Source organism: Grampus griseus (genome assembly GCF_964374135.1).
Source record: "Grampus griseus genome assembly, chromosome: 1".
NCBI classification, from domain to species: Eukaryota; Metazoa; Chordata; class Mammalia; order Artiodactyla; family Delphinidae; genus Grampus; species Grampus griseus.
Genome location: NC_139017.1, coordinates 173493069 through 173505914, shown reverse-complemented (window position 1 = coordinate 173505914; position 12846 = coordinate 173493069). Strand labels below are relative to the sequence as shown.

The following is a 12846-nucleotide window of genomic DNA, read 5'->3' as shown; positions in this document are numbered from 1 at the left end:
TCATCTCAACTCATTCTAGTTGTAAAAATGCAGCAAAGATGATGCCTTTTATCAGGTGGTGACATAGAAACCAGGTCCTTCTGCCTCCTGCTTTTGTGGCGATTGTTGTTGGTTTGATTTGCTTTTGTGGTGTCAATTTTGCTCCTGAAGAATCAGCTGCCCCCTTAAGGAGAGTATTTATACTCAGAGTCTATCACCATGGAGACAGTCAACAGTAGGGAATCCAAGATCACATCACCTCTCCCTGGAGGCTGAAAGTGGACTCAAGGCCCTTTTATTCTGTGAAGTTAGTAGAGTTTCATCTACTACCACTCCTTTTGACTGATGAAAAGAAAAAAAAAGGCATCCCAAACTCAGCAACTTCATAACATCTCCCACCCCCGAAACCTTAAACTGTGTTAAGTCAAAGAAGCTTGGGGCAAATCCTTACCATGCAGTTTCTTACTGCAGTAAGTCCACAGTCATTCTCCACTCCGAGCTGGAAGATTGAGGCCAAGTATTCAACCAGAGTGCTCACTGGAAACTGGTTGGAGGAGAGGAAGATGGTAAGAAAAGAGGAGGTGGACAGAGGGCTCAGAGGGAGACCTGCTAGGGAGAGGGAGGAGTTAGGACATTATTATTTTCAAAGGGCCATAGGTGACTGCATCTTAAGAAGGTGGCACTGTGCTATACATAGAGGAGTTATGTTCAAGCAATCATCAAGGTCCCTATTACATCTTGAAAACCTCATAGCACAGGTGTCAACATGGTTGTGCCTTGCAGTTCCATATTCAGTGGAGTGTTTCTAGGCACCCAGTGTTCCCTGTCCCTAATTCCACTGCACCTTGATTTGAAGAATGTCTGCTCTCCCTGGGCTGGCCCTTCCCAGGATGTGTTACCTGCCAAGGCAGGCTTGACACTCCTTGTGTTGATGTCCAGGGATGAACTGCTGTTCTCTGGCACCTGTTATGCAACCTTGCCCTGCCTGTGCATTTCAGCTTTCACTTTCAAAGCAGAACAAATGGGCTTTTGGTGTTCCCATGTACCTTAAAGGTCATCACAAAATACTTTGCCTGAATTGACCTACTTAAAATAGAATATCTTCATTCGTGGCAATCAAGACTGACCCACTTAAATTTCTGCAGAGACGTCTAGACATCCTCACGTCTTCTTGGAAAATAGGCAAGGGAAAGAGGGTGAGATAGAATTGGCAGCTTTGATGCAAGTGCGGGGAAGGTTGATGGTGATTTCTGAGAACTGGAAAAGGCTGTTTTCATGGGGGAACATGAGCATTTACCACCCCTCTGGTCAGATGTGGCTTTTGGCCATTTTTAGCCCTGACTGCACTTGGCTTTGTTTAGGGAGTAGGGGTGTGTAATCCAAGGGCAAGAAGGACTGGGTGAGCAGTCCCTTCAGGCTCCTGTGGGCAAGGCAGTACCCAGGGATATTATGGACTGGTCCAATGCCTAGAGGAGATTGCATAAAGAGAGCAGAGTTGGAGTGATGTCAGAAAGATGGCAGGCTAAGAAGCTCCAGGTTCCTTGTTCTCTCATGGAAGCACTTAAAAAGCAACTATAGCCTAACTGAAACAACTATATGGGAGCTCTGCAAAACAAAGGTCTATAGCAAAAAATCAAATGCCCAGTAGAAAAAGCCACATTCAAAATAGTAGGAGATTCCATGGCATTTTTACTTGCCCTTTCTGCATTCCCTCCCCAGCACAGTGTGGTGCAGTGTGGGGGAAGCAGTGGCTCAGCTCCCAGCTCCCTCCCTGGAACCCAGAGGGAGTGGAGCAACATTGTAACCTGTCTGGAAGCTGCCTGAGGGATTGGTCTCTGTTCTGCCTAACTCAAGAGACCAGACAGGGAAAAGTGGGTAGTTCATATTTTAGGCTAGGAAGAGCTTGAAAAGCAGCAGTGGTCACAGTTAATGAAAGCTGCCAGGGGACTACAAACTTGCAAATGTCTGGGGGCAAGAAATTATAGGTAGAGGAATGCAACAGAACATCGAAGGCTCTGAGAAGAAGCCAGGAAGAGACTCCTCAGATAATTAAGGCATTTTAAAGCAGCCATGTACACAGGGGAAATAAAAAGTGTGCGCATGCATGCGCGTGCGCGCGCGCGCGCGCACACACACACACACACACACACACACAGAGGCCTAAGGAGGATGCATGCTCATGTTCAGAAAAGTCCTGAGAAGAACTTAAACCTTCATACCTGGCCAATTCCAAGGCTCAGAACATGCCCTGCTACTTAGTGGAGAACTTTCCTTGAGTGGAGCCAGTCTGCAAAGACTAGGAGAGATGGCTGTTTTTTTCAAGTGCTCAGTGTTCAACAAAAAAATCATAAGGCATACAAAGAAACAGGAAAAGATGGCCCACTAAAAGGAAGAAAATAAAGTGGCAGAAATGGTCCCTGAAGAAGCACAGGCAATGGAAGTACCAGAGAAAAACTTTAAAAAACCTGTCTTAGGGGCTTCCCTGGTGGTGCAGTGGTTAAGAGTCCACCTGCCAATGCAGGGGACACGGGTTTGATTCCTGGTTCAGGAAGATCCCACATGCTGCAGAGCAACTAAGACCGTGTGCCACAACTACTGAGCCTGTATGCAACAACTACTGAAGCCCGCATGCCTAGAGCCTGTACTCCTCAATAAGAGAAGCCACAACAATGAGAAACCTGCGCACCTCAATGAAGAGTAGCTCCTGCTGGATGCAACTAGAGAAAGCCAACCAACATCAACTGAGACCCAACACAACCAAAAATAAATAAATAAAGTAAATAAATTTAAAAGAATTAAAAAAAAAACCCATCTGTCTTAAATATGCTTAAAGATCTAAAAGAAAATATGGACAAAGAATTAAATGAAAATAATATACAAGCAAAATGAGAATATTAATGAAAGATAGAAATTATAAAAAGGAATCAAACAAAAATAATGGAATTGAAAAATTCAGTAACTAAATTGAAAAAAAATTCACTAGAGATATTCAACAGTGGATTTGAACAAGCAGAAGAAAGAATCAGAGAACTTGAAGACAGATCATTTGAAATTACTGAGTCCAGGGAGCAAAAAGAAAAATGAATAAGAAAAGTGAACAGATCCCAAGGACTTATGGGACATCATCAAGCTGACCAGTATACAGATTATGGGATAAAAGAGAGAGAGAAAGGGGCAGAGAGATTATTTGAAGAAATAATGGCTGAAAACTTCCCAAACTGGAAGAAAAGATATGGATCTACGAATCCAAAAAGCTCAATGAAGATTAAATAAAATAATCCCCAAAGAGACCCACACAGAGACAATTATAATCAAACTGTTGAAAGTCAAAGAAAAAGAGATCATCTTTAAAGAAGCAAGAGAAAAATGAATCATCACATACAAGAGAACCCTAATAAGATTATCATTAGATTTCTCAAAAGAAACCTTGCAGGTCAGAAGGCAGTGGAGTGATATATTTAAAGGGGTCAAAAATAGTAACAACAAAAACCCCCACCCCACTATCAACTGAGAATACTGTTTTAGCCAGCAAAACTCTACTTCAAAAATGGAGAAATTAAAACACTCCCAGATAAACAAAAGCTGAGAGAGTTCATTACCACTAGGGCTGCCCTACAAGACATGCTAATGGGAGTCATTGAAGTTGAAATGGAGAAATGCTAGACAGTAACTTGAAGCCATATGAAAACATAAAGACTTCTGGTAAAGATAAATACACAGACAAATATAAAAACCATTATTATTATAATTTTGGTTTATAATTCCACTATTTTCTACATGATTAAAAAACCCAAGTGTATAAAAATAATTATAAATCCATGTTAGTGCATACATGGTAGATCAAGATGTAATTTGGGACATCAATAACATAAAATGGGAGAGGGCAGAACTCTAAAGGAGTGGAGTTTTTATTACTGAGTTAAGGCAAGTTAGGATCAATTTAAAATAGATTGTTACAAAGCACAGCTAACATCATACTCATGCAAAAGAATGAAGTTGGACCCTTACCTCACACCATATTAAAAAATTAATTCAAAATGGATCAAAGACCTAGATACAAGACCTAAAACTATAAAACCCTTAGAAGAAAACATAGAAGAAAAGCTGCATGACCTTGAAGTTAGCAGTGATTTCTTGGATATGACACCCAAAACATAGGCAGCAAGAGAAAAAAAATAGGTAGATTGAACTTCATCAAAATTAAAAACTTTATGCATCAAAGAACTCTATCAACACTATCAACAGAGTGAAAGCAGGATCTTGAAGAGAGATATTTGCACATTCATGTTCTCAGCAGCATTAGTCACAGGAACTGAAAGGTAGATGTAATCCAATGACGAATGAATGGATAAACAAAATGGAGCATGTACATACAATGGAATATCACTCAGTCTTTAAAAGAAAATTATGACATATGCTACCGTGTAGATAAAACTTGAAGACACTATGCTAAGTGAAATAAGTCAGTCACCAAAAGACAAACACTCTATACTTCCACTTATCTGAGGTACATAGAGTAGTCAAATTCACAGAGACAGAAAGTAGAATGATGGTTGCCAGGGGCTGAGGGAGGGGAGATTGGGGAGCTGTTGCTTAATGGCGACAGAGTTTCAGTTTGAGAGGATGAAAAAGTCCTGGAAATGGAGGGTGGTTGTGGTTGCACAACACTGTTAATGTACTTAATGCTACTGAACCACACACTTAAAAATAGTTAAAATGGTACCTTTTATTAGGCATATTTTACCACAATGAATTTCAAAACAAAATCAACCACAAAAATGTAATATAATGGGGGAAAGAAAGAGTAGAGTTGGGAAGAGTGAGCAACAAAGGAGAAAAAGAAAGGGAGGAGACAAGCAGGAGGGAGGAGCAGGGAGAGAGAGGAGAGAACAGAAACAGGGGTGACCATGAGATATGGTCAGATGACACCAAAACAGTTTTCCCAAGGGCTCTTGGGGGGTTGCCAAGTCCCTGAGCACACTCCTTTTCAAGTACTGGAAAGGAGGGGGGCACAATTAAGCCTGTGTTGTGCAGGATGCCCGGGGTCCATATTTACCCTTTTTCTGCCCAGCTTCCAATGGTTGGGAGCTGAGGGCATGCAGCAGAAGTTTGAGAAGGGGCATCACAGAAACTGTCCTGAATATTTGGTCTTTTTCAGTTCACCAAAGCCACTGAGAAAACACCCCAGAGCATTTATAGAAAAGAGTATATCCCCTTCCCAGGCCACAAACCGGACCAGACCTCCAGGTGGTACAGCAAGAGGAGAGTTGAGGTAAGAGGGCTCGGGACCCCCCACTCAGGCCTGACTCCCTCCCAATGCTCAGGAGACACTAACAGCCAGACTCTTTCTAGATCCATTTCCCTCTTAGAAACTCAGGAGTAACCTCATTAAATACCCTCCCCAGCCAGATGGCTGCCAATGTCACTCACCCTTATTTACTGGGTGGACAGATGTCAATCTAATCTCAAGCTGGTAGCATTCCCCTTGGCTGGTATCCCAGCACTTTCCTGGGCCATTTCCCCCCTCCCTTCACACTTTTCCAACAGGGTGCAGGCAAAGAATATGGGAAGCAAACAAAGGTAAGTGTTCAATTAAGGTGAATGTAGTCAGGAATCACACAAAATACTCCAAAAGTTAAGTGGTGGTGATGTTTGAACAGTGTTTGTAGCAGCTATGCCCAAGCGTCCTGTTCTTTTGTATGAAAAGTCAAGGACTGTTCAGTGAACTCTCACTTGTTGGGTGCCTGTTTGTGAGTGTGGCTGTGTTCCAGGCTTTCAGAACAGGGAGCAGGGCACTGCAACTTCAGAACATGCCTTCCACGCCCAAGACCAGGCATTAGAGACATTTATCAAATTAGGTGAGAGTGTTCCAGAGGCTCAGAGATCCTGGCCCTTCCAGGAACAGGAGAGAAAGCCTCTTCCTATATCAACTCTCATGGGTACTTCCCACCAGGTTCAGCCTGGAGAGAATAAGCTTGTAGGTGCTCACCCACTGGGTGCACAACTATGCCCTGTCCCCACCATGATCTGGGTGTTCCCCCAAGTTATTTCTTCTGCCAGCCTGCTGCTCATAGAGGTGATTTCTGTCCCCTCACTCCCATCCCACACAACCCTACCTTTGCCTAAATTCAGGGTGGGGTCAGGGAGGCACAGCATGAGGGATGGACATCCTTCAGAATGGAGCATTTTAGAGCTGGAAGGGACCCAAGGGATTGTCCAGCTCAGCACGCTCATTTTCAGATAAAATGTGCCCAAGGGTGGCGAGTGTCCTGTCTGAAGCTGTGTAGCCTGTCGGTAAGGGACTGAACAGGGGGCTGCTCAGCACATCAAGAAATCAAGCAAAAAGTCTCCTCAGATCCCTTTTCACCACCTGCCAGAGTTGACTCTTCAACTTCTGCATTTGGGGATTCATGTCAGTATAAACAGTGCCAGATGTTCAGTTCTGTGCTAGCATCCCTGGACCATGACGGCATCTCTGGTTTGTGCTGTCATATCTGGGTCGCACTGCATGGTCCTCAGACCGTGCTGATGCTTTGGTGCTGCCAACCATTAGCATTAGTGTGCACTGAAGACACAAACATATTTGAATACAAGGAAGTCAAAATTAGAACCCACAATCCTAACCATCCCCTAACCATCAATGTACATGAGGCATTTAGCCTAACTCTCAATACACCTTTGGTGCCCTTTTTTTTTTTTTTTTTTTTTTTTTTTGCGGTACGCGGGCCTCTCACTGTTGTGGCCTCTCCCGTTGCGGAGCACAGGCTCCGGACGCGCAGGCTCAGCGGCCATGGCTCACGGGCCCAGCCGCTCTGCGGCATGTGGGATCTTCCCGGACCAGGACGCAAATCCGTGTCCCCTGCATCGGCAAGGCGGACTCTCAACCACTGCGCCACCAGGGGAGCCCCTTGGTGCCCTTTCTTAAAGACATTTGTTGTCCCATCACAAAGCCTGATGAGGGATAACCACACACACATAGAGCCTGGATAAAATCAAGATACCTCCTCCAACACATACACAAAACAGAACCCAGCAATTGGATATTTGTTTCTAGGGATTCTGTTCAAATAGCCTGTTTGTGTGCTGAGGACACTGGACACAGCATCACTTCCACATCGCTGCTTCAGTTCTGTCGGCTCCTCTGTGTGCTCCATCCTGTGCTCCCCTACTGGGACAGCCTCCATTTCCATCTTCCTCCCCACTTTACTCTCCTCCCTTTGGCAAATGCTGCAACTGCTCTTCCAATTGACCATGGATCAATGGAGTTTTTATCCCCTAGGCAGGTGTTTTAATCATGTTTTTTATCTTCTGTATTTTACTTTGATATTTTAGGGGTCTTGCTCATGCTGGAGAGGCTGCCCCTCCCAGGGTTAGCTAATTCCTAGGGACAGTAAACACCTTGCCTGCCATCATGCCTTTCAGATGCAAACCAACCAATCCAGAGAACATCCCTCCAATCACCTCCTTTATCTAATGCTCACATGCGAGGCCAATATTCCCCATTCCAGGCCCAGGCAGTGACAACCAGAGACACCCTGAATTTATTCAAACTGTGCAATCCTACACTTCTCAAACATGCCTACCCTGCTTTGCCCATTCCTTTGTTGGAAAGCGCAACGAAGGCTCTGGGCCATGTTCTATCTTCAGTCCTTCTGCCTCCTGACTGACCCTTGTGCTTCCCATGTGGTCCTGTGCGATGTGACATGCCCCCTCCTCTTGGGAATTGTAAGTGATAGACTTCTTTCAAAGGTAGTTGTCTCTATGTCTGTCAGCTTACCGTACCTGATCAAAACAAAAATCTTGTGTGCATGGTCAAGATAGCTGAGAACCCCTCCAACTTGCTTTCCCTGACCTTGGAAATATACTCCAGACACCTGGTGATGTGGACCTTGGGAACCCCTGCTTAATGTCTGTGCCCATCCCCCTGTGTCTCCCTCTGGCCTTGTGATCTGACGGATTCATGGAACCACAACTTGAAATATTCGGTGCAGCCGGTGTTTTGGGGCTGTAGTAGGCACAGACCTCCCCGCGACTCCAGACAAGAGGACGAGCATGGAAATCCACATTATCTTCCCTGTAGATCAGCCCAGTCCTCTAGGATTCCCTTTTAGGGCCAAGAGGATTTTCTTAGGAAAAGCACCGATTCAGGCAAACGTCCCAGAGTTGGGAGAACACGGCTTTCTTCTCCCTGTAAGTAACTCCCCACCAAAGAAATCACCCCCTGAGTTGCCAGCTGAGGGAGACATAAATCCTTTGCAGGAGAAGGCAATTTACGGAGCATTCGCTGACTCTTCCCATAGTAACTGATTGAAATAGAAGGTGCAGACGTCAGGCTCGGCATTTAACATCTTTCACTTGCCATGGAAATCGGCGCTTGGAAGGATGAGACTTGAGACAGATCAAAGGGGGTAATTTCAGATCCCCAGGGCATGCAATGAGATGGCCCGGACTCCCCTATTCAGCTGGGTATCCTGACTTTCATTTTACTGCATCCCCCTAGCTCGTTCTCGGGATGAGTTGTCTTGGCATAGGCTGGGAGTTCCTCACGCAGAGAGCTGACTGCAGCTGAGGTGGGATGTGTGTTTGAAGGTGAACTGCGTCATGGTGGGCAGACAAATGTGTTTCCTGTTGGTGGCTCCCAGGGCTCAGGCAGCCACACTCCCATGGGGGACCCCTCTCCTTCAGCACCACAGATCTCCATGGCGGGCAGATTCTGTCTCCAGCCACAGCCAGGTGGATGCCTTCCTCTGATTGGTAACATGTGCCCTGTGTCTGTCCTTCCAGGGGCTCCCGTACAAACACCTGATCACCCACCACCAGGAGCCCTCGCACCACCATCTGATCAGCACGTACGATGACCATTACAACCGGCATAACTATAACCCAAGCTTGCCCCAGCTCCGCACGTGGGATAGACATAGGTCGCTGTGGCTCCCAGAGAAAGCTGACTTCCCCCTTCTCGGTATCTTTATAATTCGGGATCGCCTCCTTTATTGGGCTCTAAAGGGTTCATAGCTGCATAGGGCTGAGGTGTGCCTACCTGGTGCGGAAGAACCTCACAGGTGACTCAGACTCCAGAAAAGCATTAGAATGAGAAGATAGGGAAAGAGTCCTATTTACCTCCAGGCCACCTGCCCTCTCCCTGTGTTGCTGGATGATGTTGCTGTGTGATGAAACTGTCACCTGCAGCACCATGTTTACCTGGAGCACAGGTGGTGGGGCGCAGCATCACTGCACACTCAGATCCATCATCCGTTTCATAAATACTACTGAGTAATCCCCAGGTGCCATGCCCTATTGTAGTATCTGGGGACACAGCAGTGACAGATAGGGAGGAATTCCTGCCCTCAGGGAATTGACACCCTCATGAAGAGACACAGAAGACATCATTAATGAATAAGATAACGTAAGATCCAGTGCACTGCACCGGGATATGTGGTATGAAGAAAAGAAAACGGGTAGCGGAGAGAAAGTGAGGCCGGTATATTGATTCTCGTTGGGATGGGATGAAAAAGGACGGTCTTTCTGGAGGAAATAACTGAACTGAGAAGGAGGGAGCTGTGCAGGAATTGGAGGGAAGGACATCCCAGGGGAGGCAAGAGCGAGTGACAAAGCTGCTAAGCAGGGGTAGAGGAAGGCCAGGTAGGGGCTCACAGGCCACAATAAGGAGTGTGGACTTTGTCCTTCCCTCAGTAACAAGACTTTGCACAGATTTACCAGGAGAGTGCCTTGATCTGACTTACATTTCAAGCTGCCCCTATCCTTTGCACTTATCTTTTTGTGGAGAGTGAGCGCTTGTCACAACACATTACTTTGCAAGGGTTTCTCTCAAGGTCACTCTCCCAAGCTCGCGCTGCTTCCTTCCCTACTGGGGTGGGGCAGTTATTATCCAGGAACTGATGGGGCCACACTTTCAATCAGGTCATGGGGCTGAATTTTCCAAGGCTTCTCACAGTGTCTGGTCCCTCCTAGGTACACCGGGAGCAGGCCACACCCTGAGGCTCTCGGGGTGGGGGGGCGCTGGCAGGACCACCACCCTCCTGCAAGCCTCCTTCTCCCCTCTGGTGCACGGCCAGCCTAGCTCCCTGGTACGGCAGCCTGGGAGAACCTGCAGGGTCCAACCAACCATTCTCCTGTCCCATCAACACTAGCCTCCTCCTCTAAGCCCTGTTCACCCAGACTCTGGTTTGCCTTGCAGCTCCCCCTACAAACTACGGACTCTACGAGCAGCTGAAGCAGAGATGGCTCCCATCACCCGAGGCCACCCGGAGGGAGAGCATTTACACTTCTTCCTACCCCAGACCACCTTCTGGTGCTACGTCTCAGCGGGAGCATGCGATTCCGGGGCCTCCCCATCGCCTGCAGCCTGTCCCACACTCCTGAGAACTGCCACCCCATCACAGCACAGGTGGAATCATGTGGAGACCCACCACACCGTCGGACCTGCCAGACAGCAGGCGGCTGCACATACTTCCAGAATTTTAAATCAAGCCGATCTGAGCGGCCCTTGGAATCATGGTCTGTGTTTTATACTTTCTACCCCTCCTCCAAACCCACAGGTCCTTTCTTTTCCAGCCCACAAATAAAGCCCTTTGACACAAGGAGTGTCATGTATGTGCAGAAGACAGACTTGAAAGTCAAGAGTAACTGGAAGAACCCATAAGTTCCCATATTTCACACAAGGGGAAACTGAGGCCCAGAGAGGTAACATGACTCCAAGTTCTCACAACTCGGTACATATCCTCCAGGAATGTTTGTTGAATGAATGAGTGATATGATGAATGCGGAATAGAGGAAGGGTGGGTAGAAGACATAAGAGATAGCTGGCATGGAGCCAGCTGGCCTCCTCACGCCTCCTGCACCATCCATTCACCCCACAAACATCCACTGAGCCATGGTCAAGGCAGCCTCTGGCCTCACAGCCTTCTGTCCAGCAGGAAAGGGATGTGAATGCATCCCTTTCCTGCATTCAGGAGAGGGTGACGTTGGGGGACAGGCTTACAGAAGTGAGGACCTTGGGGGCCAGTAGGTCATAAGGGAGATCACTGGGGTTGTGCTGAACTAAAGGGGTGCATGAGAGCAGTAATGGGGGCATGGAGACATGAGCTAGTGAGCGAGGGCTTCCCTGAGGAGGGGACATTTAGGCTGAGACTAGAATGCTGAGATGGATGAGCCAGGTGCAGGGACAGGTGGGAGGGAGGACAGGGTGGCTCAGGCTGCAGGAATGGCATATGTGAGGCTTCGAGTTGAGAAGGAGCTCGGCAGGTCTGTTAAAGGTCCAGAAAGGTGGTGTACTAGTTCTTATTGCTGCTGTAACAAATACCACAAACTCACTGTCCTAAAGTAACACAAGTTTATTCCCTTACAGCTTTAGAGGTGAGAAGTTCAAGCGAATTCTCGGGGCTGGGTTCCCTGTAGGGGTCAATTCTTTCCTTGCCTTTTCCCGCTACCAGGGGACACCTACATTCCTTGGCTTGTGTCCCCTTCCTCCATTTCCAGACCCAGCAGTGTAGCATCTTCTTTCCTCTCTGTCTCCCTCTCTAAGGATCCTTCTGATTATGTGAGGCTCACTGGATAACCCAGCGTCATCCCCCATCTCAAAATCCCTCAATCCATCTAATCCTTTCCAGGCAGTTGAGACGGTGGAGGGACAATGGTTAGGGGTGGAGGTGGGACTGAGTGGATCCCAGAGCCCATGGATGTCCATACGTGGTCAGCGTTCCATGACCTTACACACACACACACACACACACACACACACACACACACACACAGAGTCTAAAAAGTGGCTGTTAACACTGTAGTGACTGGAAGAATCTGTGGGATGTGCATGTGCTTGGTTGTGGCAGGTGGAGGAGGGGACGGGGAACAAACATTCAGGTCATAGCAACCCATCACCGTAAAGAGAACAAGACCCCAGTGGACCAATCAGCATTCCAGCGGCCCTCCTCCTCTGGAGGCCACCCTCAAGCCTCCTGTAAACTGCCAAGGCTATGGGGACTCCTGTGTCTTTCCACCTCTGTGGGTCTCCAACCCGACTGCTCTGTCCAGGCCAGGATGCAGGCTGTGCTCTCTCCCTTCTTGCTCCTTTGTCCACTGACAACATTATCTCCAGGAACCCATGACAGTGGGTGTGAGACTCTTAATCAGATCATGGAAATCTTTCAAAGGATCCCGTCTTCATTCCAACTCCCACGTGACCTGCCTGTGCTCTCCCTGCCCAGCATCAGTGACTTTCACCTGTTCCCAAGTTGGCCGCACTTTTCACTAAATCAGCGTTTGCACAGTCTACCCAGTGCCCCAACACAATCCCCTCAACTGAAAACGTTCTTTGTTTGAGCAAAATTTATTCAGGCTCCTGATCCTCTCCTGGGATTGTCTGTGTACTTCCTTGTAAAATCTAGTTTCAATAAGAACCATAGGTCAGTCCAGCAAGAATCCCCATGCTTGATATCTGATGACCCCAAAAATCTGATCAAATTTCCTCACTGCCCACTATTGGTATCAGATCATGCTGGGCTGCCTTTAGCAAGAAATCTGTTACATTGGTTCAGCCAGAATCCCTCCCAGACTTTATTAATTTACCAGCCAGTAACCCCCCTGCTTTTTGGATGTGAATCCCTATTCCTACCTGTTGAAGTTTGAATGAAGCCAAGTCACATGCTGGGGTATCTTTCCCTCTATTGTCATAGCCCTGAATAAAATTTGCCTTCACCATGTAAACCTGTGTCTGTCTCTGATTTCCTTCTGACACGCCTCGCTCAACAGATGACTGCTCAGGCAGGAAACCTTCTGATTTTCCCACAAATGCCCACAAATCTGACAACGACCAACTTGGAGTCTAGCCACTTTTGCTATTTTCCATAT

The 12846-nt window shown here is 47.1% G+C and overlaps 1 protein-coding gene across 1 annotated transcript; it reads left to right on the top strand.

Annotated features, from left to right (window-relative positions):
• Window positions 1-431: 431 nt before the first annotated feature.
• On the top strand, window positions 432-10362 carry CFAP107 (cilia and flagella associated protein 107; the record flags this gene model as incomplete). Its single annotated transcript, XM_082675936.1, has 4 exons — window positions 432-545; window positions 5138-5251; window positions 8764-8941; window positions 10178-10362. 4 exons carry the CDS (start codon window positions 432-434, stop codon window positions 10360-10362), a joined length of 591 nt encoding a protein of 196 aa, XP_082532062.1.
• Window positions 10363-12846: the final 2484 nt, after the last annotated feature.